This window comes from Nannobrachium achirus (genome assembly GCF_963921795.1).
Source record: "Nannobrachium achirus genome assembly, chromosome: 19".
NCBI lineage: Eukaryota > Metazoa > Chordata > Actinopteri > Myctophiformes > Myctophidae > Nannobrachium > Nannobrachium achirus.
In genome coordinates this window covers 35195504-35222017 of record NC_137826.1, presented here as the reverse complement: position 1 = coordinate 35222017, position 26514 = coordinate 35195504, and the positions used below count along the sequence as shown (strand labels likewise).

General features: G+C 43.2%; 1 protein-coding gene across 1 annotated transcript in view; it reads right to left on the bottom strand.

Annotated features, from left to right (window-relative positions):
• The window catches only part of LOC308304795 (glutamate receptor ionotropic, kainate 1-like), a gene marked incomplete at both ends in the record, with an annotated part of 75494 nt that extends 48980 nt beyond the window's left edge, over positions 1 to 26514 (bottom strand). Inside the window, 3 exons of the mRNA XM_080749425.1 lie at positions 6845 to 7102; positions 10345 to 10512; positions 26433 to 26514. Coding sequence (XP_080605551.1) covers positions 6845 to 7102; positions 10345 to 10512; positions 26433 to 26514 — 508 coding nt within the window. The remainder of the gene's footprint in view (positions 1 to 6844; positions 7103 to 10344; positions 10513 to 26432) is intronic.

The following is a 26514-nucleotide window of genomic DNA, read 5'->3' as shown; positions in this document are numbered from 1 at the left end:
TGCCCAGGCTGCAAAAACCCAATCCCCCCAGGTGACTAGGCAATGTTTAGGATCAAGCAAAATGGCCCTATGTGAAGATCTGAGAGGCTTAGACTATCAGAATATCTAAAATGTAACTATAGGAACATGGCCTTGCAAGGCTTTAAAAGTTTAATCTTGAAATCAATTCCAAAACTCACCGGCAGCCAGAGTGGAGAGAAGCCAGGATGGGTGTAATATGGATGAGTTTCTTAGAATTTGTTAATAATCTAGTAGCTGAGTTTTGCACCAGTTGAAGCTGACTTTTTTACTGTTCCCAGAGTACAGGGAGTTACAGTAGAACACGTGTGATTAAATAAAAGCATGAATGACCTTTTCAAGGTCTGCAAAAGATAAGAAGGTAATTTTGGCAACATTTCTCAAATGGAAAGAAGCAGGCTTGTACAACCCTTGAGGTTGGAGTAAAAAAAAAAAACATCTCCAGATTATGGGCCGCATGATTAAAGTTTTTTTAGAGAAGCTTCCGCGATATGACTGTAAGGAGAGGGTGGCATTTCAAGGGCCAAAAAGGAGTATCGTTTAGCTGGAGGAAGTCGTTTAGCTGGAGGAAGCACCTTTTGCCAGAGAGATATCAAGTGCTGGCATAACAGAAGTAGGTATAATTTTCTCTGCAAAGCCGTAGATTGTTTTTGCTCCGTCTGTCCGTCCGTCCGTCCGTCCGTCCGTCCGTCCGTCCGTCTGTCCGTGAGTGCGTGCGCGCACGCGGGTGTGTGTGTGTGTGTGTGTGTGTGTGCGCGTGACTGATTGGCGTGAAACTTTGCAGGCACACTCCCAGTAGGCCAAAAAATTTCCCAAATTGTTCACATTTTGGCCAGTCACTCTTGAACAGTAGTTTAGCCACACACATTTCCGCCAAACAACTAGTCTCGCCATTTTGTCTAATAGTCACGCAAAGCTGTGCATATATTATCTCTGTGGTCACGGGATCAAGAAGTATCTGTCAGATCTTTTAGATTGCATTCCGATTAGCTACGATTGACTTTCAAAGTTTGCACAAAATGCCCTGAGTAGAAACCCAACCTGGCGGAAACCTGCAGGCAGAGGAGATCAAAAATACCAAAAATACAAGCTCACAGGGTGTCGCATCTTGTTGTGAACTTATAGATCTGGTATTTTTGGCGCATAAATCAGGCATAAGTCTCTACGTCGTCCTCAGACATCTTTGGCTTGTATTGGTTGCGCAATGCGCAAAGGTGTCGTGACTATAGCAGATCTATAAGCTCAGCGCAGCACAACACTTTGTGAGCTTGTAGGTCTGCTATTTTCGGTAATAGTGCGATACATTTTGACTAAAATCTTATGATATTTAGTCAACTAAAACTAAAACATTTCAATATTTGTGGTCAAAATCAACACTGGTTGACAATGAACACACAGAGGCTTCAGCACAGTTGTAATAGCTCCTTCCCATTCCTGTTTACCACCAAAGTTGTTTCTAGGAGACAGATGGAAGTGATTAGTATAGGAGCTTGCTGGGTGACAAAACTGTCACCTTGACTACTGGTCAAATCGCGGTTGTGTACCAGTCCAAAAGGGCCTAAAATATTATTATATTTCCCTGCCCCTGGAAAAGGCATATCTCTGATTGAAGGTAAAGAAATATGTCATCAAAGAAATATGAGGAACGTAAAGAGCACATAAATATAATATACTGTAGACCTCTGGGTAAGGATTAGGTCTATTTTTATTTTCGGCCAAATACTTTTCTCCAACTTTGAGGATTTATAATGACATTTATAAACTGGATTTATACCAAACAATATGTCCCCGAGTCTATGCCTCACTATTTCTGTCACTTCCTCTCTCCATCGCTCTCCTCACACACACACACTCCTTCTGTCTCTATCTTTCTCCCGCTCACACACACGCACACGCACACACACACACACAGGTGAAAGCGAAAATATAATCTCCATCGCCTTGTGAAAGTGCGATTAATCCTAATTAAATAAAAAACTAGAGTGGAATTTTTCTCCTAGTTTTCAGATTGTCACATTTAATAATGGAGGTACTGCCAAATACTGTTAACTCTTTTACTGCCACAGAATTTAACAAAAAGCTCCATCCACTGCCAGCTAAATTTGAGAATTGTCGCTCATCTTTGAAGGCCTACTGGAGAAAATTGGCTTTGACTATAAAGACAACAATTATATGGCAACGAAGAATAGAATGTCTACTTTGCAACAGAAAAAGATTTCGTGTTTTTATCATGTTCTATTCATTAGCTAGAAGCTGCTGAATATGGCCTAAAAAACAGCTCTTTGAGAACATAAAGCATGCATTTTTGTGAAGGAGACATTTTCAGGCAGAAATCTCTCTTTATCCTTTAGTGTTGGCAGTAACATCACACAGTAACATCACACCTATGCTCAGTGGTTGTTTACAAACAAATTCAAAAAAATAAAAACAAGTGCTTTTTACACACTTTTAGTGTGTAAGAGAAGTAAGAGCAGTAGTAAGGAGCAGTGCAGAACATTGACACAGTGACATGAGATTCAGCCTGAATCCTGCTTCTGCTTTCAGGGTTCTTTTTAGGTTGAAGTACAGTACAAATGATTGATGAAAATGAAAATAAAATATAAAACAACATTTTAGACACTAGAACTCAATTGTAATACTGCAAATGGAAAAAGGTTGTGGCCTACCTGCACTTACACAGGCCTCAACCACTACATGTCTACAGAGTGTATATGTGTGCGTGCGTGCGTGCGTGCGGGTGTGTGTGTGTGCGTGCGTGCGTGGGTGTGTGTGCATGTGTGTGTGTGTGTGTGTGTGTGTGTGTGTGTGTGTGTGTGTGTGTGTGTGTGTGTGTGTGTGTGTGTGTGTTACAATTATCCATAAATAATCGATATCCATAACCTGCTAGCCCATCAAGGAGGAATTCAACCGTCTCAAGCAGGGAAACAGATTCTCCACAGTAGGGTTTCATATTGAAACAGTAACCTGTACCTGAATCACAGAGAATATAAGATTTTATCCCATATTTCACACCCGCTTCTAATGCTATCATGCTGGTGCTCTCAAGTCCCAAGATCCAGTGGACTACCTGGAACTGTTGAACACAGGTCCAGATGCAAAGAGTGGTGACAGGATGTTCAAAATACGCCCAGTTCTAGATTATCTTGTCTCCAAATTCCGTGAACTGTACAAACCAAACCAAGATATTTCCATTGATAGGTACACTTTTATTCAAAGGGCGCCTACAAAGTGCAGCAGGTCCAGGGACTGCAGTGAATTCAATGTCTCAGGGGCTCCATTCTGTTTCACACCAGCCAGGCTCCTCCGGAAGGGCTCCCCCGGGTCTGCTGAACTCTGCACCCCTACCCCTACACAAGCCCATGGTCGATCTGTAAATTATACAAATACATAATTACTACGAGTAAGCAGTGTTGTTTTTGACAGCAAATTTTGATTTTGTTTCAGTCGTAGTCTTTTGAATAAAAGACTACGACTGAAACGACTGAAAAGACTGAAACCTAGCGGTCGCAATAAAATACATGAAAAATAGTACACCTCCAAGCTCACAACGCGTCACAGCAGAATGCGTGGAGGTTGGGGGCCTACTATTTTCATCAAAAGGCTGTTTTAGACATTTCAGCCCCTGCCTCTCTAACATTCTATACAGTATATACTAGTAATTATGTAAAAACAGAATTCATGGTCTGGAGAGGGCACTTTTTACAGATGGATAAAGGGCATGGGCTCAAGCCCCCTTTGATGTCTAAGTCTGATTTACAGAAAAAAGGTTTTTGTTCTTTACCTATCCTTGTCCTTGGACGACCACGATGTGGCAATGAAGAAGTAGGCTGTGCCGCACTTGACTCTTCTGAAATCACAGTAGTAAAATATAAACTAGTAAACATGATGTGCACAAAATGAAATCAATTATTTACACACCCAGCATGTCTCAGACCATGACATTATGATGTAAATGATAAAAGCATTGAACAAACAGATAGCTGTATCTACTCTAAAATGCTATAGAATTATACAAAATGCATCAGTTTTTGTTTTCTCCTTACCTCTATTACCTCCAAACGGTATAGACCTAAGAACACAAGGAGTCCCCGGCACCTCTCCATCCGACTCATCATCTAAAATCATAGCCAGGAAAATATCAAATAGTTTATATGTAAACAAATCAATTTACAATTTTGACATTAGCAAATATGAGTGACTTACAATAAGTTCATAATGTAATACATAAAATGCAGATATAGTAAATAGTTACCATGCATTTACTGTCACAGTGAAATGCCCTTTATATCCTGTATGTATATATAAAATGTCACAATGCAACATAGCTCTGTTTACACAAAGCTGTACTTCCTCCAACTGTATAGGCTATCTTCCCCATTTTCAACTGTTTTTATTTATAACACTTGCTTTGGCAATGTAAACTATATTTTCTCATGCCAATAAAGCTCCTTTGAATTGAATTGAATTGAAAGGCTACGGGTGTGCGGGTGTGCACCGTACACGTGCACAGTACGATCACGCGCGTGCAACGCACACCGTACGTGCACGCGCGTGCACCGCACGTGCACCACACGTAAAAAGAAACCTCTCTCTCTCTCTCACACGCATCGTAGCCTACGCACGCACACACAAACTAAGCCACTAAATCCTAAAATCCCATCAAATAATCATAGTAGCTGGCTAAATGCTAACCTGTGCCGTGCACCGTACACTACATGCGGTACGTGCACGCGCGTAATAGGAAATCCACGTGTGTCCTGTGTAGCAAAAACAAACGCATATGCACTTGGATCCTAACTCTATGCTTGGATCAAGTTGCTGATCCGGTCCGGATACGGAAACGTTTCTTGCATGTAGTCTATGTGTGCGTGTAAATAACCGGATGCAGTAGGCGGGCTCTAGGCCGGATCCCACTGGTGTATTCGCAATAGAGATCACGTCTGACCAGACCAGACTTTAGGCTTGTCAATCAAACTTCCTCACGGATGCAGTGGAAAGCCTGAAGCGATTCACATACAGTATACTATACATACATGCAGATGCACTGGATTTAAGTCTAAGTCTTACCACTCTGGACAGTAGAATCATGGCCATCGTCCAGTGAGTCTCTGCCTCTGTACGTCTGGCTGTTGAATGGGTGGCGGCGGTCACGGCGGGCGGTGGTCTACTGCGCCCGATATGTGTGTCCACTGTGCCGTAACATAACAGGGGGATAACAGGAACTATCCATCCAGTGCGGGGGTCTCACTCTCAGGAACGAACGGCGGGGGTGTCAGGTATGGCGGGGGTCTCCGAGTCCATATCGGGATATCAGGAGGCTCTTGATGCACTTTTTGACCCGGTTCTTCGCGACCAACGGCACCAAGAAATGGAATGTTTCTCTTCAAAGCCAACGGCTACACTACAGGAATCTTTTTCTCTTCTTCTTCATCATCATCACGACCACCACCAACATTCGTGGTGGGCGCTGCCTGGTCCTGGGTCACCAACGCGGGTAGGTTTGTAATCCTAATTCTAACAAAGTTTGTTGTCGAAACTTTCCTTCCGTGGATCTGCTGTGCGACCTCGGCCGTGGGGTGGTGGGGGATGGTCGCTTTGCTTCGGCGGATTGATACTGAGCAGGGCCTAGTACTTGGCCTAATACATCTCAATATTCTAGTACTGCTAAATACTACTACCTACTACAATTACTATACTACTAATACTATAAAACAACTGATTTCCGACAAAATGATCGCTTTTACCAACGTTTCTCTCTCTCTTTCTCTACTAACAGCCCGATGCATAAAACAATATAGTCCCTCAAGGCTAGCAGCTAGGCAGGCGCAGAGTCGCTCTGGGCAGGCGGAGCCAGGACAGTCTGTTTACTTTTTTTTTTATGAACGGTTTCCGGCTGTCCTCAAAAGACCCCGACGACCAATTATAGATTCACAAGTTGCGCAAGGACCGCTTTTATCATAATCCATAAAAAACATCAAACGAACGAACGGCCGTATTGGCCGTCCTCACTCAATAGAATTGGGGCGAACAGGAACGTCCAAAGCAGTATAAGAGTTAATGTCTTGTTCAGTGCCTTTATTAGATTCTCATTTGCGTTTGTGGGGGTGGGATGGTTTTGGGGTAAATCCATATGAGGTGGGAAATAAATCGCTGCTGCAGACATTCATTGATTTTATTTTCCTTGGTTGTCTCAACAACAAACTCTCTCATTCACACATATTTACATGCATGTGCCCACGCACGCACGCACACACACGCCATCAACCATGTTCCCCATGCTCTGGAACAGCTTGCCTCTCTCCATATTAGAGCTATCCAGTCCAAAGATGTTTTACATCTTTATTAAAGACTCATTTATTTCTCCTGGCCTTCACTGACAGTTGAGCTTGGCAGTGGCACCCTTTGTTTTCCCCCCATACTGCTTAGCCTAGTAAACTGACTCCTCCTGCCTTCTGAGTCTGGTTTACAAGGCTACATGCTGCTGTGTAATGTTTTGTATTTCCTGTCTTGCATGCAATATTATTCTACTGCTTTGTTGTGTTTTGTTTTCACCTTTATAGCACATTGGTTGACCCTGGTCATGTTAAATGTGCTCTATTAATAAAGTGTTGAGGTTGAGTTGAGCCGTGTGCTTTACACAACATACTGCAGACATGTGCACACAGAAACACACACACAGCGCACACACACACACACACACCTGTGCTCTTTCCCTCTTGCTCTCATTCTGTCTCTCTATTCTTGTCTTTCTCTCACCAGCCACCTGCCAAGCCCCCTCCCATCCACGCACTCACACGCACACACATGCACTACAACACTAACATACCTGCACTGTCCTCGTAAACCACGGTGAGCTTCTTCCATTTAAAGAAGGTCACTATGTCCAGTATGGCCCTGGCGATGGCGGTGTACTCCGGGTGCAAGTTGATGAAGAAGGTGTCCTTGTTGTCGACAGAGGGGTGTTTCCAGCGGGTCTGGATGTGGGGGACCTCCAGGGCGTTGCAGATGGACTGGACGGCGCTGACCGAGGAGCTGTGCGACGGCCCGAACACGGCCGCAACGCCCAGCGCCAGCTGGTCGCACACTGTCGGAGGGGAGCGCACAAAAAAAGTCAGCTCGTTTCATGAAATGTTAGCTGTGCGAAGACGTGTGTGAATGTGTTAGTAAGGGGAGTAATTATTTTGTTCATACTTCATTAACAGAGGCTCTTTGAGACTTTAGACTGGAGTCTGACTCGCACATCCAACAACTCAGTTACAGCAGCGGAACAGGCAGTGTGCAGTAATGCTAATCATGTAAACCCTATACTTTGTTGAGAGGGGTCCCCCAGAGGTCTATCCTTGGCCCCCTACTGTTTTCCATCTACGCTAGGCCTAAATCTCTTCAAGAAAAATGTCCGATCTACAAGCTCACAAGTCTGAACTTGCTGTGAGCCTGTGAGCTTGAAGATGATCAATTTTCGTGGAATGCTTGCCTATACAGTATATGACATTAGCCTGGGTGATAGCCTGATACGCTTCGTTCCATGGATTTGTTTTGTCACTTCGCTTCTCGGTTTGGCCATCCTCCTAATTCCAAGGGAGGCGGGACATAGAAAATGGAAACCAACCGTGGCTACTTATCGGTCTGTGGTGCGGGGCGGGACAAATACACCAGTGTGTATTGGCTGGCTGATGACATAGCTACCCTAACCCTACTCCGATTTGTTGGAACAACATCCAATCAGCAACGATGTCGCCTACGTCACAAGTAGGGGTGTAACGATACATTTTAATAGCGATTCGAGACATATCACGATACATGGTTGACGATACGATACATGGGCGATATTGGTTCATTCATGGCAATACGATACGATTCGATTCAAAGATTTAAAATCGATATAGTAACTATTTAGCAAAGCAATTAAATCTGTGTGAAAGGTGTGGATAGTGCAGGTTTTTAAGGGAAACATGTATTATTATGGATACTAGAAGCTGGGCCGCCCTTCGGGCGGCCCAGCGTCTAGTCGGCGACCTGGCCAACTCGGAACAATGTAAATAGGGAATGAATGCCCCGCCCTTTAATGCAAACCCCATTATACCTGTTTTCATAGGACCCGTTTTGACCATTTGTCTGCCTGTGTCCATTTATGCCCATATATGGAGATATCTGTATCTATCTGTCTGTCTGTCGGTGTCCATTTTATGTCCATATATGGAGATCACTGCAGTTATAGTTCTGGGTCCATTTTATGCCCATATATGCCCATATATGGAGATCTGTCTATCTGCGTCCATTTTATGCCCATATATGGAGATCTCTGTATCTGTCTGTCTGTGTCCCTTTTATGCCCGTATATGGAGATCTTTGTGATTCTGCATCCATTGTATGCCCATATATGCCATATATGGAGATATCTGTTTATCTGCGTCCATTTTATGCCCATATATGAGATTTCTGTCGCTTTTTCAAACAGATGGTCAAAACGGGTCCTATGACAACAGGTATAATGGGGTTTGCATTAAAGGGGGAACTGGCACTGTGTCTGCAACACAGTCGGAGGCACAGACAGATACAGAGATCTCCATAATGGGAATAAAGGGACACAGACAAACAGATGGAGGAGGAGACAAACTAAATGCAAACCCCATTATACCTGTTGTCATAGGACCCGTTTTGACCATCTGTTTGCCTGTGTCCATTTATGTCCATATATGGAGATATCTGTATCTGTCTGTCTGCGTCCACTTTATGCCCATATATGGAGATCTTTGACCATCTGTTTGCCTGTGTCCATTTATGCCCATATATGGAGATATCTGTATTTGTCTGTCTGCATCCATTTTATGCCCATATATGGAGATCTATGCAGACACAGTGCCAGTTCCGGAAAATCCTGATGTCAGACATCAGAATCCGAACCTTTCGTGCTGGTTCCAGAAAATCGTGTATCGGGTCGGGTCGAGGCCGAGCACTGCACTACCTGCTGCGGTGGGGAACGCACGTGCCGAATTTGAAATAGGGAATGAATGCCCCACCCTTTAATGCAAACCCCATGAATGCCCCACCCTTTAATGCAAACCCCATTATACCTGTTGTCATAGGACCCGTTTTGACCATCTGTTTGCCTGTGTCCATTTATGCCCATATATGGAGATATCTGTATCTGTCTGTCTGCGTCCACTTTATGCCCATATATGGAGATCTTTGAAAATCTGTTTGCAAGTGTCCATTTATGCCCATATATGGAGATATCTGTATTTGTCTGTCTGCATCCATTTTATGCCCATATATGGAGATCTATGCAGACCCACCCTTTAATGCAAACCCCAATATACCTGTTGTCATAGGACCCGTTTTGACCATCTGTTTGTCTTTGTCCACTTATGCCCATATATGAAGATCTCTGCACACACAGTACCGGTTGCGGAAAACTCTGATGTCAGACTTTATGCCCATATCTGGAGAACGCGCGTGCCGGTGGGAAGAAGGGTTCTCGAGATACGCGGATTACATACATACATACACATTCACAGAGGTTTTGTGTTGACTTATGTGGCGTACGTGATGTCAGAGCCTTTTATGAAGTGATGTCACAATGACTCAGTGCTTGCGCCGATTTCCTCCGGAACAGCCTGATGTCAACAATCAGCTCCGCATAAGGAGATTCCGAACGTTTCGCGCCGGTTTCGGAAAACCGCGAGTCGGGTCGGGTCGAGGCCCGGCACTGCACTCCGCGCGGCGGCGGGGAACGCGCGTGCCGAATCTGAAGCCGGTGGGACGAACGGTTCTCGAGATACGCGGATTACAAACAAACAAACAAACAAACAGACAGAGATTTGTCGCATTTATAGATAGATAATTAAGTAAACACAGTGATTATCTGCCAAATACATACACATTGTATATGGACAAACCTGCACCTTGACATGAACCCAGAGATTTCACACATTTATCGATAGACCAGTGTAGCTATATGGAAAGGAAAAGTAATTAAACCCCTCCTTTTCATTTTTTCTTCTTAAAAATAATAAATACAATGCACAAGTAGGTAGTATCGATACAATCGATTCTTTGCACTGCCGATTCGATACGATACAAAATAAAACGATACGATACGATTTTAGCTGTTTTCATTTCGATTTACTTTTTTTTAAGTTAAAAACGATATTTCGATACAGTTACTATATCGTTACACCCCTAGTCACAAGTGATGCTCGGAAATACAAGTCAACTGAATCATGGCCAGACTGAGAAGCGAAGCGACAAAACAAATGACATGCCCTTAATAGGGTGCTAGAGTTCATGTGGTTAAAGAATGATGTGTTGTTCCCCTGAACTCACCTCTCCTGGACGCCTCAAAGCCATCAAAGAGGTTGATTCTCTGAATGTCGTAGGTGAGAGTTGTGTTGGGCATCAGGGTCCGGTTCCGGTTTATGCTGGTAACGGCAAACTTGAAGGCCAACTCATCCATACTCACCAACTCGCTCTCCCGCGTCTCAAAGATGCCACCTGCACATGGAGCAGAATGGGTAAAATGTTACAATCAAGGATTTTAACCACTTAAACCCTATATACTTTGTTGACTGGAGCAGCGCCGCCGCTACTATGACGCGCATGACGCGCTGTGAGTCAGGCATCACGTTGCCGAAAGGCACCGAAAAATTAGAGAGAAAAGAAAAAAGAAGAGCCAAGCCGATCCATTTGATCTGGGGGCGGGGCCGCAGCACAGTCGCGACGCACTCTGAGTCTGCACTCACTCACAGACAGACACTCACCCAGTGGAGATCCAATCTGCACTCACTCACAGACACTCACCCAGTGGAGATCCAATGGTCATAGTCTGACTCATAGACTGATCTGATTACTAAAGGATTTTATCCTTTAGTAATATACTGTATATCCATATACATATATGGACTTAATATTAACATTTTCTCAGGGAAGGTAGGGTGTAAATCAGGCTCTTGGGCCAGTTAGGGCCTGGGATTGATGACATCAGAAATTTCCTTTATATGGGCATAAAAGGGATTTTGTTTCTGGGAATACCCATATATGGACTTTTTATATTATCTTATCCTTTATCAATATTAATGTTTCCATATACATACAATATATTTTATGCCCATACTACATGGAGATCCCCATCTGAACCAGCCACACAGATATGGGGCATGTCTTTGCCATCTGGCCAGTGATATAGATGAGGCTGATCAGGGATCTTCATATACAGTATGGGCATAAAAGGGATACCCATATATGGACTTTTACATAGGTGATGTCACAGTGACAAGGGAACCAACCCATAGACTGTACATGTACTGACTGACTGACTGACTGACTGACTGACTGACTGACTGACTGACTGACTGACTGACACGGAGACAAGCTGCGACATTTCGGTCGCAATTAATACATACATAAATAGATAATGACTATTTAAAACACACAAAAAACATGATAACATGTTTACAACATACAGTGCAGGGAACATAAGAGAATCTAACAACAATCTAACAACAACAACAAAATCAACATTTCAAACATTTTATATTAGATTCCAGGCACGTGCACACATAGACATCAAAGGGGGCATGAGCCCCTGCCCTTTTATCCGTCTGTAAAAAGTGCCCTCTCTCCAGAACATGAATGCAGTTTTTACTATGGTGAAAGAAACGCAAATGCCCTCTTTCATGCCATGAACGCAACATCTTATGTTGAAAGAATTGCGTTCTCTGTGTAGAAATCCACGCTGTACGCCACATCTCCAGTATTGACTTGATTACGCTTAGTTCAGCTTGGTTATCAAGCACCGAAAATAGCCAACCTCCGAGCTTGGAGGTCTGCTATTGTCGATATTTTCACTAAAAGGCCCTTTTAGAGATTTCAGCCCCTACCTCTCTAACATTCTCTGCACGTCCCAATTAGACTCAATAAACAATAAATATACCGGTAAGACTCCCTAATCGGGAGTTAAGCGACCGTCAGGTCGCATACATAAACTTTAGAAGGCAATCGTAGCCAATCAGGAGGGAATATGGGACAGATCCATGTTGATGACATGACTTTAGAGATACTGTGTACCGCTTTGTGTGATTTTTGGCCAAAATCTGTAGGAGCAGTGTCCAAAAATGTGTTTTGCAAACATCGGCCTGATGGTGGCGCTAGAAGAGGGCCATGTGAGAAATATATAATACAATATAAAATAATACTAATATAATATAATACTGATTTATCGAGCCTGAGGCAGGTATTTCCAGACAGAATCAGGGAGCCCTGACTGAAATGGCACAGTCACCCATTGTCTTCAGCCTAGAAAAGAGACTGGGTGCCAGAGAGTGAGAGAACACACAATCCTGGGAGTAATTGAATGAATTATGGTTCAGGGGGAAAAGCTTTCCTTTGTGGCATTGGTAATTATGTTCCCCTGTAATTGGACTTCTGATTACAATCACCAAAAGAGCCACTTGCAGACCCCTGGCAGAATGTAGAAGCAGGGCCAATTCACAAGGACACCGCCTAACCTGTCTATTATTCAACCCTTTACACACCATGCCCCAAATGAACCATGAATAAAATGATCAACCTAATCATATAGCCGTTTATCCATTGCAAGTGAAACTTCTGCATTCTATGAAAGAATCAACATTTTAACAACACTGGTGATCAGTGCATAGCATAAAACCTAAGCATAATGTAGCATTTAATTAAACTGAATTAATGGTAGAGGAGTGGGGAACTAGATATGTGTGTATCGCATGAATAGTTTTGCAGAGGCAATTTCTAAGTCTACCTAATTAAGTTACTGCCTCCTAACAGAACACGATCAGAAGGATGGCATTTGTTCCTGGGTTTCATCCCCAAGGCCCGCACATTGATAGGTAAAATATTTCCTAGAGTAGGCTTGACATTTTAAGTACTTTATGAGGCAAATGACCTCTAGGTATGGGACTAAATAAAACTACCTCTATATTCTTGTCTGCAGTGATTTGAAGAAAGCTATGTCACTGTCTTAAGTCTTTATGGTACTACTGTAGTTAATTATACCCATCATAAACACAACAGTAAATATATAATGTCCTCCATAAAAACCTATTTTTCAAAGTCCCATATTTGATATTGCACGGGTAAGTGATTCCTATCCTATGTTCCCCGTTGGAACATGCAAATGAGAGTTTGCATTTTAAGTGCTTCCAAGAGTAATTATTATTCTTCACAGATACCTTCACTTTCTGCTCATAAGGATTCTGTTATGTTCTCTCTAATTATGTGTGGCCGCAGTGTTAGAACAGGAGGGTCCAAGGCCACACAATGACAGTCTGGGACAGCAGTCGTCAAGGCAGCGAGGAGGCCATATGGGTCATCAATATGTCCGTACACGGACAAATGTGTCCGGCAAATTTTTGATTTACACTCCACTATAATGTTATTATTTTGATCATAAGACCCAATCACTGAATTGACAAGTGGACACTTAATAGGACACTGCAGCATATTAGAGTCCACACTAATACTAGTGGTTCTCAAATGTTTTAAGTGGGTTTGATTCCCGCTGGGGATGCTGTGGGCGCTGGGGGCGTGTTCCCTCCTCCGCGTCATCGGTGCCCATACCCTTGGTGGGGTTGGCAAAAGGGCCTTTCTTTGTGGAGTTTGCATGTTCTCCCCTAGGGTAGGTATCCTTACAAAAAACATGCAGTAATCCTGGTCTCTATACTGCCTCCCCCTGGCCAGCCAGGTCACCTGGTGGAGGGGAAAGGAACTGGTTGGAATAAGTGTTCCTTCCACGGCTATGTCCAGCCGGGCAAATTCCCCCCTGTCAGGTTGGCTTGGACTCCTCATGCATAGAAGGAAGCATGAGGTCAGTCCGTTGCTCTCCCCAGGTTAGCAGGGGGGGTGTAGCGCCCATGATTACATTAGACAATTGACACCGCGTGAAAAAAGTGGGTTACATAATCGTGGGATAAATAACAAATATATATATCATTTTGACCAAAAATGTCCACCACATTCCAACATGGTGATGACCCCTGTCCATCGTATGTCTCAATGCAAGGGGGAAAAATGTTTTTTTTTTTTCTTTTCTTTTTTGCTGTTGTCCACTGTGATATTGTGCAAGTTGAATTGACTCTACCAGTCCAGTCACATTGTTCACCTTGCAATTTGCACTCATATCTCTTGATAAGTCATAGATGACTGATGTCACAGGCTGGTCAGATGAAGTCCGAGATCCACATTAGAGCTACACCGTTTCTGTGTGGATCCCGAGATCCACATGATCTAGTTTTTGTTAAGCAGTCTAACACGGTTTGACACATTCAGCATGACTCACTCACTCTTTTAGCTTTTATTCAGTTGGTTTCATTTAAAAGAACACCTTTGATTCATTTATTTTACTCTCTTATTACTGCCTCCATTCTGCCTTAACCTTATATCTCTGCTGTCGGGCAGAAACCACCCAACTCCAAATGAAAAAAACTAAATATACGTTTTTCAGGAAATTAAGAAAACCATATATATTTTTTTAAACAAAGCAATACTGCCTCATTAAAGTTGGTATTGTAACTTGATATAATGTCAGATACTTGCATGTGTCATTGATTGTATTATCACCACTTTACCAGGCCCAATTCAGTGGAGTTTGGAAGTTCTGTCCGTCATTGTCTGTAAGAACAGGTGACAATGGATCTCCAAGCTCACAATGCATTCACAACGCGTGGATAAATGCCCTGATTCTCCATGACACAGCTTAAATAGGTCTACAATAACAAGAAGGGCTTTAAATATAATAACTTCAGCAAAGATGGCTTCACTGAGTTGTAGTTTCAGTAGAACTAGTGAGAGAATATCCCTGAAACATGACTGTCAGGCGACCATCCATGGCTAGTGAGAAAATACTAATTTCTTGTCACGCTCTTCTCAGAAAACACTCCATGGATTTTAGAAATAGAACTAGAAAGATGTTACTGTTTTTGCATTTTCCCATTCAAGTCAATGGGGAAAATCAATACACTAATAAATCATCTAAACAACACATCTCAACGTATCTCTTAGCAAAATGCAAGTACACGATTCCAGATGAAGCCGATCGATATGACTCGTGTGTGTGCAACCAAAACTGTGCGACAAGTAGTCCGGCAAGCTTTTGTGGTTACTCTATAAAGAAGAATAAAGTATTATAGTCTGGTTGCTAGGGCCACCCCACTAATTAATTGTTTTCATAACATTAGCGTCAGTGCTAAGTTTGATAAAAAGGGACACTGCATTACTTTTAACAGACTACAGGGGGGGAAACCCTGTCTCGTTAAAGTGTGTTTATCTTCTGCTCTGCAGGCTCTGTGTGGACTACAGGGGGGTGGGTGAGGGGGGTGGGGGGGGGGGGGGAGTTAAATGGTTTAGCTGACAGTTTTAGGATCCATTGGAGTAAGGCGTTTTTGTCAGAAGCGTTTTGAATACTTTTCATTGGTTCAATTATTATTGCGACCATAGGTCGCAGTTTAGTATGTGAACAGTCGGTCACAGCTTGCCTGTATCTCTGTCACGCCTGACACTGTGGTTCCCTGACACATCACATGTGATGTCACCTGTGATGTCACAGTGATGTGTCAGGGGAACCACAGTGTCAGGTGTGGTCTATGGGTTTGCCGCTCTGACATCCCACTTTGACATCACTGTGATGTCATGGAAACAACTCTAACAGAATCCCTTTCATGCCCATATATAGAGATCGCCGATGTCATCAATATTAAGCCCATATCTAACAGGACTTCATATGGAAAAGCCCATATATGGAGGTCAGGAAGACAGCCCATATATGGAGGTCAGGAAGACAGCCCATATCTGTGTGGCTGGTTCAGACAGGGATCTCCATGTATGGGCATAAAAGGGATTGTATGTATGATGTCAGATGTGATAGACGTCACAGGATTTTCACATAACAAATAACTGAGTAAGCGTATCTCCGTATACAGTAAATACTGTATATGGGTACCAGGGGTCTCCATATATGGGTAACTGGTCTGATCACTGGCCAGACGGCCAAGACATGGCGCAACCTCGCCCTTTATGGCGAGGTCGCTTGTTGCCCTGAGCCCTTATTACTGGCTCCAGTACTTACTGCCTTATGCAGCCTTATTACTGGCTCCCTATTGCCTTATGCTGCCCTTATTACTGACTCCCTATACTGCCTTATCCTCCCTTATAGCCTTTAAAAATCACACCTGTGTGAACTGAGCGGTGGTTTACCCCCCCCCCCCTCCCTTTGAGTGTGTGTGTGTGTGCGTGTGTGTGTGCGTGTGCGTGTGTGCCTGGCCTGGCCTGGCCTGAAAACAGCGCCCCTCCCTTAACATGTGTGGTCATAAAAGGTACTACACCACAGGCTTGAGGCTACATACAGACCCACCCACCCACATACATACATACATACATACAAACATACATACCTACACACAGGCCACGCTATGGAGACGGTGTGACCACCGCTCAAAAAGTGGCCTGTGTGAGTGGTGGACTGCTGTTTGTGATACATTAGTTTAATTATTTTGTAGCTTTGTGTTGAAATAAGTTGCAGCTGTTTATACCGCGCTCATACCAGACAGACAGACAGACAGACAGACAGACACAGATTAAACATAACATGTTACACTCACTCTTGGTCCAAAAGAATATGTCCACTAGTAAATCCACAAGATTGCAATTACGACTTCCCGTTATCCGTTTCCAATTACAAGAACACCACTGTTGACCACATGAAATGTTTTATTTCCTTGCTCCTAAAATTACAAGCAAAGCTGAAGTGATGGGGAGACAGCCTTGATAGAGATATCTGTGGCTCCATAGACCAGACAGAACGGAGAGATTTGTCTCTCCGCAGGGAAGGGATAAAGAGGTGCAATGAAGTGATGAGAGATGTATCCCTTTGCAGGGTTGAAGGAAAATGTATCTTTTTAAAAGCATTGGGGAAATAGAACTGAGCCTCTGCCAACACCAAGTATGACAATTTGTTCAACAACCCACTAGGGAGATAGATGTGTGTGTGTGTGTGTGTGTGTGTGTGTGTGTGTGTGTGTGTGTGTGTGTGTGTGTGTGTGTGTGTGTGTGTGTGCGCGCGCAATCCATTCCAATCCAATCCCTTGTATTACACCAAATAGCCTTATTTCGATGAGAGCTCTGCTCTATTGTATTATGACTGCTGCATTTTCTTTTCTTTTTTTCAAGAACACCATTCATTGAACTCTGTGCTGGTGTCTCCTTATCTAATGGATTAATGTACCTCATAGCACTAAGAGCATCCATTTCATAAAAACATAATGAAGGATAATTTTCCAGACAAATAGGTCCATCTGGCCCAGAGGACAGCATACTGTATGGTTAGGAAGCGCTACAGATGTACAGTCCTTTTTTTTTTTTATTATCTGGTATTGGTATGCACCTTGGGTATGCAAATGGTAATCCAGACAAAAGTTATCCACCTGATATACGTAAGTGATCCCTGGACATTGTCAGGCTATTGCTAGACTCAAGTCAAGGTTCAGACCCACAACGTGACACCAAAGACTTTGAGATCCTCGTGGGCGTCCTACAGGGAGACACCCTGGCCCCCTTCCTGTTTATTATAGCCATGGACTATTATGCCCTGAGACCTGAAATAAGTGCCAGGGAGCCAGGGAGGAGACACTGGGGTTCACACTGGTACAGAGGAAGTCAAGGCGAGTACGAGTACATCCCTTCATGCAGACAATGCAGATGACATTGCCCTAGTCTTGGATACAGCAGAGATAGGAAGAAAACTAATATTGGCAGTAGAAACTGAGTGCAGGAAGATCAGCCTTGTGCTCAATGCCAAACAAACAAAAGTCACGGATGAAAACACGGACAAACCATTGCCAATATAAATGGTGAATTTGTATAGCGCCTTTATCCAAGGCGCTGTACATGGATTGTACATTACATTCACCCATTCAGACACACACATTCATACACCGATGGCAGAGGAAACCATGCAAGGCACCAACCTGCTCACCGGGAGCAACTAGGGGTTCAGAGTCTTGCTCAAGGAGTCTTCAACACTTACTCTGGGGGAGCCCGGATTCGAACTGGGAACCCTTCGGGAACCCTCAGTGTTCTAATGATGGTTTCTCTACCCCTGAGCCACTGCCGCCCTGGCACTATATCGATGGGACAGTGCTCGAGGTAGTTAATATCGTAATATCGTAGACTGCTTTAACACGGAGGACCTTGTGGACCTCTACTACGGGACCTACTGTACCACATGTCACCGGCAAGGTGGGAGAGAGAAGGGTGGCTGGGCACTGTGTCAGGCACCTGGAACTGGTGGTAAGCAAACTGACACTGTGGGAGCCAACCCAGGGCAACGCCAGGGAAGGAAAGAGTCGCACCACCTATGTAGATACACACAGCGACGGAGCTAACAACATTGCAGAGCTCAAGACCCGGTATGCTAGACAGGAGGGCACGGAGTTGGTGTTGACTAGACCACACCCTTTCATCACATCGATCCCTGGACATAATAGGGTTTGATTTGTTGGGGGGGGAATCCATGCCTCTGCTTATTCATGTTGATATTCAATGTATTGGCAAACACAAGGGAGGAAGGAACAGGCAGAAACTTGTGCTAGCAAACTTATTTAATTAGCAAAAGCATTTAAGCACAAAGATTGTGATTGTAATGAAGGAAGGTACTGGTGGCACATTTCGAATTCCATTCTGGGAACCGAATGTTAATCTGGGTGCAATCATGGTGCAATATGCATGTAAATGCCCCGTCGACCACTAGTGGAATTTAATGGATTGTTTGAAATAAGCTCAAGCTCAAAAAAAGTTGAGAAGCACTGGTGTATAATTGATATATTACATCTGGCATTTTTAGTGGAGTATCAACAATAAAGCTACTGCACTAAACCATTACATACAGTATAAGGGAGGAAATTACCTGTAATTGTGTGTAATTATGTCTGACGATACGAGGATAATGAATAACCGGGGATAACATTCCCCCCAACATTACCTCAATGAGATGCAGTTTGATTCAAATCGATATTCACTACCTGAGCAGCGTAGAACATGTGCGTGGGGAGAGCTGCATGTAAATGAGATGGACTACTTGTGTCCAATTTCTTCATTGCATCGTGGAAACTTCTAACAGGGTGGACAGTGGTTATTTCCCGTCACTCTGCCACTAATTCCTTTTCCTTTTCTAGCAGTTGGATTACGGTCCTTCCCAATTATCACTCAGCAGCAGATACTTAAGGTGTCAGATTCATAGCACTTTTGCATCCGAATCATAAATACTGCAGAGTGAAGCTTGCGTCTGCTAGCTTACTGATATGTCAGTGATTCTCAACCTGTGGGCCAGGGACCACTGGTGGACCGTGAGGGTTTTGCAAGTGGGCCCCCAAATAATTGACAAATATACTAAGACTTTATGATAATATGATAACATTAATACAAAATAATCTATAGAGAAACATACTTTTCTTTAAGATACCAATAAATAGGAACTTATATAAAAAGTATGCATGTTAGTTCCATTGATCCAAGCTGGAACACCATTGACCATGGTGCACGTGGCCCACCCATCAGACCTCTTTAGGAGAATTCCGGGCTCTGAGGTTCTCTCACCTGTAGTTGGTATTGTTCTCTCCCCAAAAAGTGGTCCAGGTGTTTTTTTTTTCATAACAGGCAATCTTGTCCATTTGCCCGACCCGACCACAGCTCAGAAAGGAGCGGTTGTGGTTAAAATGATAATCCGCTTATTTTTATCACTCGAAATAAATGTTTTTATGCGAGAGAAATAAGCACATAATTCACATTCTAACCAAGCGCTCCGGTCTGGAACTGTGGTCCGGTGGGGCGAATGGACAAGATTGCCTGTAATGGGGAGGGAAAAAACAACAACTGGACTACTTTTTGGGGAAATACAGTAATAATACCATTAAGTGATCAGAACACTTGAGACTTTCAAGTGGGCCCTGATCCAGAACCAGTGGCAGAGAACCACTGCTGTAGGTGACCCCTGCAAACATCTCAGTTTCTGACTGTACAGTAAAATAATCCAGTGTTGGTTTAACTCTGAGTCTAAAAACAGACCCGTAAGGTCTGGCTGAGATCGTTATACAGTACATTCTACGCATTGGAAAGTACCATGGCATACCTGAAGGCTTCACTCAGCCGACAATCCTTGGAATCTACCTAACTTTTTAATCGCCTCCATTTGGCCTCCCTGGTCATCAATATTACAGGTAGCGCAATAGGCTAAAGCTCTGAATCGGATGATTATCTCTCCATCCCAGAGGCATAGAGGACCACACTGACACAATCGGATCAAGAGTATCACAATGAGTCTCTCTCTCCCTCTCACTCACTCACTCACTCACTCACATGCGGCCGCCCGCCTGTACGTACGCACGCACGCACGCGCACACGCACACGCACACACACACACACACACACACGTGTGTATAAGCATCAAAGCAGTCATTATTGGTCAAGAATGATTTACAATATTGAACACTGATCACGTGGGCAACTGAGACCAGGCGCCCCCATCATGCACTCAATCTCTTCATTCACATGCCTCTTCAACTCAATCAACACTTGTCAGATATCAGTGAAAGCAATTCTCCATTAGGTTAGTCAGTCAGTGACATTCAGTGACTTCAGTCAGTATCAAATTAGGTATTCATTCTCTTCTAGTCAAACCCTGAATCTGAGACATGCGAGGACATTAATGAGATGTAGCTGTCACCAATAGGTGAGCCCGTCTTGCGTTGATGAAGTGCTCGCGCCCCAGAAGCCCACCACATTGCCCGCGTGACCAGTATAGGCTACCAGCCCAGTGCGCCTCAAATCCATCAATCTCTGTGATGGATAGGGGTGTCAGCGGTGCCCACGGCATCTGGGAAGATGTACTGCCAATGGGGACGTGCGTTTGAATGGAAATGCTACAGCTGGGTCTCTGGTGGCAGGGATAATGCACAGTAATCAATACACTATTACTTTGTATACCTTACACGAATAACAGTTGAATGAGATGTGCGTAATGACGCACATACTACTGTTGCATTATAGCCTATAGGAGGCTATCCAGGCTGGTAGTCACACAACGTTTTGTGACTTTTTCGTATTTGCCCATTAAACAATTAAATCATGAAAAATATATATATTTGTTTCTTTAAGTAAAAGTACCAATAGTGCAATGTAGAAATAGGCCTACTCTGTACATGTAAAAGTCCGGAAAATGTACTTGAGTAAAAGTACAAAAGTATCTGTATCAAAATGTACTTAAAGATCTTATGACATCAAATTTAATAAAAGAAAATCATGCTTCCTGACCTCAATTACACACAAATAAAAAAACTTTCAACATTCAGGGGTTTTTCTGTAATATGTAGTTTTTTTTTTTATTACTAGGCTCAGAAATGTGAGTTCATTTGCCTCTGGACGTACGCATCATCATCCAGGTGGTTGTAGGGGAGAGTGAACTCAACAACCAAAGTGATGAATGGTAAATGGTGCATTAGACCGATGCAAACACAATGTAAAGTAACTGCAAAGGTGAAGATGGGAGGATATCAAGTTTACTAGGCTAGATACACCCTCCCCTACAACCACACCCTCCCCTGGATGATGATGCCTATACGTCCAGAGACAAATGAACTCACCTTTCTGAGCCTAATTATTCAAAAAACTACAGATTACAGAAAAACCACTGAATGTTGAAAGGACAGGTTTTTTTGTACGTGTAATTGAGGTCAGAAAACGTGAAAAAAAAGCCTAACAATAAATTATTTTTTAAATTTGATGTCATTAGGGGAGAACCACCCATTTTCAACATTTAACTATGTCATTAATATACCTTTGAGTTGTGGAAATAACAAAAAAGTCCCCCCCATCGCGGTGTAGTGTAGGCCTAGGACCCTTTACTTATTTCCACATAACAACTCAAAAGCCCCTTTTCGACTGCAGTTTTAGCACGACCACACCACACTACACCACACCACACCGCACCACATACAAATATCTACATTTTCCATTACAAAAAAGTACCCCTATCGGTAAGAAACACATTGACCCTTTTAACTCTACTACTGCCAGATTATTATTTTTTTTATTGGGTCTGGCGCCATCAAAAAGCAGCTTACCTTTGCAACGTTATAGTAGATTGAGAGACTTTTTTTTTTTTCTTTTTTTTTTGCCTTATATTGCCTGGCAGGCTGCGCTTTCGCAGGCCAGCCAGCAGAGGGGGGCGTAATGCCATTAATGTGAATGTGGCCGCTTCCTCTTGCCATACAATGGGAAGACACATTGCACACAAAGCCCCAGGGCCTGAGATAATCAACACGGAAGCAAAATGGTCTCCGTTGATGTAAACGCATAATGGATTTTTAAGAACATCACTGCTCGCGATGTGATTACAGTACACGGCGGCACGACCCCTCATCAGCTTACAGTCATCAGACGAGGTAAACGAACGAGCGCCGTATTGGCGCGCCTCACTCGTTAAAATTGGGGCGAACAGGAACGTTCAAAGCAGAATAAGAGTTAACTGTGATTATAATACAATATAAATTATTATATAAACAACTATCCTAATTATAATGCACTGTAATGGATTATAACTGTGATTATAATACATTATAAAGTATTAATGTATTACTATGATAATTAAAATACACTATAATAAATTATAATAGTGGTTATAACACAATAGAATCTATTATCATGTATTACAACTATATCCTGGTGGTCTAAATGAAAAGTCAGTGAGTGATCAGTCATTATGAAGTGTTTGGCCCTGTTTGGCCTAGCTCAGACCTACTCTAGAGTGGATACTTTTTAGTACCCTGTTTAGTACCACTTTCACACCACTATACCCAGGTCCATGTAGTGGAAAACCTGGCACAAGTGGGCGGTGTGGTGTGGAGTGGTGTGAAGTTGGGCCAGTGTAAAATGGGCTAAAGGTAGTCTATAGGCCAATTAATGACTTAGTTCAATGTTGAAAATGGGTGGTTCTCCCCTTTAAAGGTCCTACACCATGCATTTAAAAATAATTTATATAACACTGTTTGTGTCCCAAAAACGTTTTTGAAAAGGTTTGAGGCTAAATTACCACTCCTGAATACAGAGCCCCTGTGATTTCTGCCTGGCTTTCAGAGCATTTTCAGCTGCAGTACCACCTTGTCCTGAGTGGGAGGACTGCGCTATTGAGCCAGATTTGGCCCCACACTCCTCCCCACCTCCTGCTCAGCAGGCCTGCCCACCCCTCCCCAACCCTCTCCCAGCTCCTCCTGCCTCCTTCTCAGGCCTGCCCACCCCTCCCCAACCCTCTCCCAGCTCCTCCTGCCTCCTTCTCAGGCCTTGTGACATCACAAATCTGACATTTCACAATCAGGACCGTTCTGAGACATTAGTGGTGGGAATTTTCGTTCATTTCCGTGAACCGAATCATCGTTCGTTCGTTCACAAGATAGATTCGGTCATTATCGTTCAATCGGTCGTTCACAACTTTCGGGAAGCGGGGGGGGGGGGGGGGGGGGTATTGGAGCCGGCGTTGAGCCGGTCGTCACATCATTCTCGTTCAGAGCCGTGACCGATAATCAGTCGAGTTCAGTCAGTTAGTCAGTCAAGCACAAGCAGTCAAAAACACACGGCTCTTTCCTCTCTGCCTGACTGTTTCGGTCAGATGACAGACTCATGCCTGGCCTGCCTGCTGCCTATAATGTGAACGTGACCTGACGAAGAAGATGTATTGATTGACACGCTCTATCATTATAAAACGGCCAACATAAAGCGCAAATTAACATTTCACCCGTTCAGAGAATGAACGATTATCCCTTACCATTAGCATTGCGTTCACACTTCATGAATTAACATGAATTGAGCCAGTGTCATGTTAATTCATGAAGTGTGAACATTGTATGAGATGAGATGTGTTACTATAGGCTACTTGTAGGATAGATTAATGCCATAGTGTTTTCTATGGCGTATCTTCTAGCATTCTTTTGTATAGAACTGTACCGCTTTTTTGCAAACTTAATACAGTAGTCAGTCAGTCAGTCAGTCAGTCAGTCAGTCAGTCAGTCTGCAGTGCAGTCTCGTAGGGTAGGCTAGTAATCAGGCTAGTAATTCACCCTTTGTCAGCCTTCTGGTTGGTCCCTGACTGACCAACCAGCAGGCTCTATCTGCCTTGTCCCGCCCTGGTTCCGCCTTTTTGATGTTGAATTTGCTAAAACATAATTTTTGGAGAAATAAAAACATTTAAGAACATGCTGTGTCACTATACTGCCACTGACAGCTCCATTTGACTGAAACCAAGTTTGAAATTAGAATTGGACACACAGAATAACAATACGAAGCAACTGAATTAGAATGGTAGTGGATGGAGTGTCCCACCGAATGTCCCACCAAGACACTGCAACCAATGGGTGTGAAGAGGGACGGGACAATGGGTGGGACTTGACAAAGGGTGAATTAGAACATCCCGTTCAAAGAATGAACGATAACACCCTTTTCACTCGCAGTCAGTCAGTCGGTCTCGGTCAATCAATCATCAGTCACAACTCTTCTCGCGGTCGGAGGCACTCTGTTGCTCCGTAACTGTAGGTCCCTGATTTCTGTTCCACACCCCCACAGTCCTGCTTCTCTGAGGGAGAGCCCGCCTCCAGCCCACTACAGTGTCTAATAAGGAAAGAGGAACGGTGGAAAGGAGGGACGGAACGGTCGGTCGGGTCTGTCTTCTCTTGTGAGATACGTTGAATGAACCGTCTCTCTCTCTCTCGTCGCATTTGCAACTCAACGCCGTGAACGGTTGAACGGGTCTTTTCCGGATGGTGACCCGTTCGATCTCGTTCACCATAAAGATCCGTTCATTTGAACGGGTCATTCATGACCAACACATCAAAGGGTCAAACTCGTTCTTCTGCTATACCACAAAAATGTGGAATGCCTTACCGAAGGCCATAAAGGAGTGTGGATCACTAGCATCCTTTAAAATTGCCCTGAAAAACCACTTACAGGCAGCAGCCGTTCGCAACTGGTAAAAACCTAGCCCAACCCTCCCCTCCCCTGCCCTTCCCTGTATATACTTACTGTTTGTTTAGACTTTAATACTGTTTTCTTTTTTTTTTCTTTTTTTTTTTTCCTTTTCTTTATATCTACTGCATAGTACTGTGTTCTATTTGTCTGTCATTCAATGTTATATGAGATACTTAAATGGTTTCCTGTTGAAATAAGCTTAGTCTTTTCATGGATCTCCTTTTAGTAGACCTTGTACCAGTGAACTGTTCCGTCATGAATCTGTACATTTTCCTATGCAAACTTCTAATAAAGCCTTCAATCAATCAATCAATCACTATGAGACATGCTAACATAGATCTGCCCATAAACTGAGAAAGACACAATGGTCAGAAATAGGACTTTGTGAGGATAGAAGTTGCTGGTGGGACACCAAGAAAATACATAAAAATTGGAAAAATGAAAATTCATGGTGTAGGCCAGAGGTCGGCAACCTTTTTGAAATGCAGTGCCATGTATTTATTTTCTAGATAGTCAGTGTGCCATGTCAACATACATTTTAATTACATGCCATCAAAATTCTGACACATTTTGATTGTCAGGACGTTGTTATAACGATCATTAGACTCCCTCCCGGGTCAAAGTTCAGAATTTTAATGGATGTAGAATTATGTGCAGGATGTAATTTGTTGCAAATTAGGTGACTTAATTTAATTGACCACGTTTAAAACAATATTTGATTTTAAAATATGAATCCTCTCTTTCACACTTCTGCCAGTGTGCCAGTGATCACCCTCCCCTGTGCCAATGTTGGCACCCGTGCCTAAGGTTGCCTACCCCTGGTGTAGGCCCTTTAAGGTACAAAAGTAGAAAGTACTCATTACGCAGAATGTCCCATTTCACAAGTTTTCAAATGTATAAAAATCTTTTGAAAATAGCATTTCAATGCAACGCATCACGACGCATTGTGTGAGCTTGTAGATCTTCTATTTTCAAATGTTCCTGTTAAATGTTTATGTGGTAAATGCATGATTTGTATAATCAAAAACAAAAAAGTAACTAGTAACTAAAGTTTTCAAATAATTGTAGTAAAAGTGTGCTACAATATTTGCCTCTGAGATGTAGGCTACTAAGGCTAGTGGAGTAGAAGTAGTCATAAATGGTAGACCTGACTCTTGTAGAGTGCTTTTATTTATGTCCCAAAATAAAAGCACTCAAGAGTTATGATTTATGAGTAGAAGTAAAAGTAGGCCTACTGAAAATTGGGAACACTCCAGTAAAGTAACCTCAAAATTGTAATCCAGTACTTGAGTAAATGTAGGCTACAAATTACGTTACACCCCTGCAGTCAGGCATTGGCAATACCTTAATCGCTAACAATTGGCAGCTGTTGCTCTTACCAATTCTGAGCACCTGCTGTGAGCTCAGACAAAACTGAGTCGCCAGGAGAAGATAACACGCGTAAAGTCTCTTTTTCTCCAT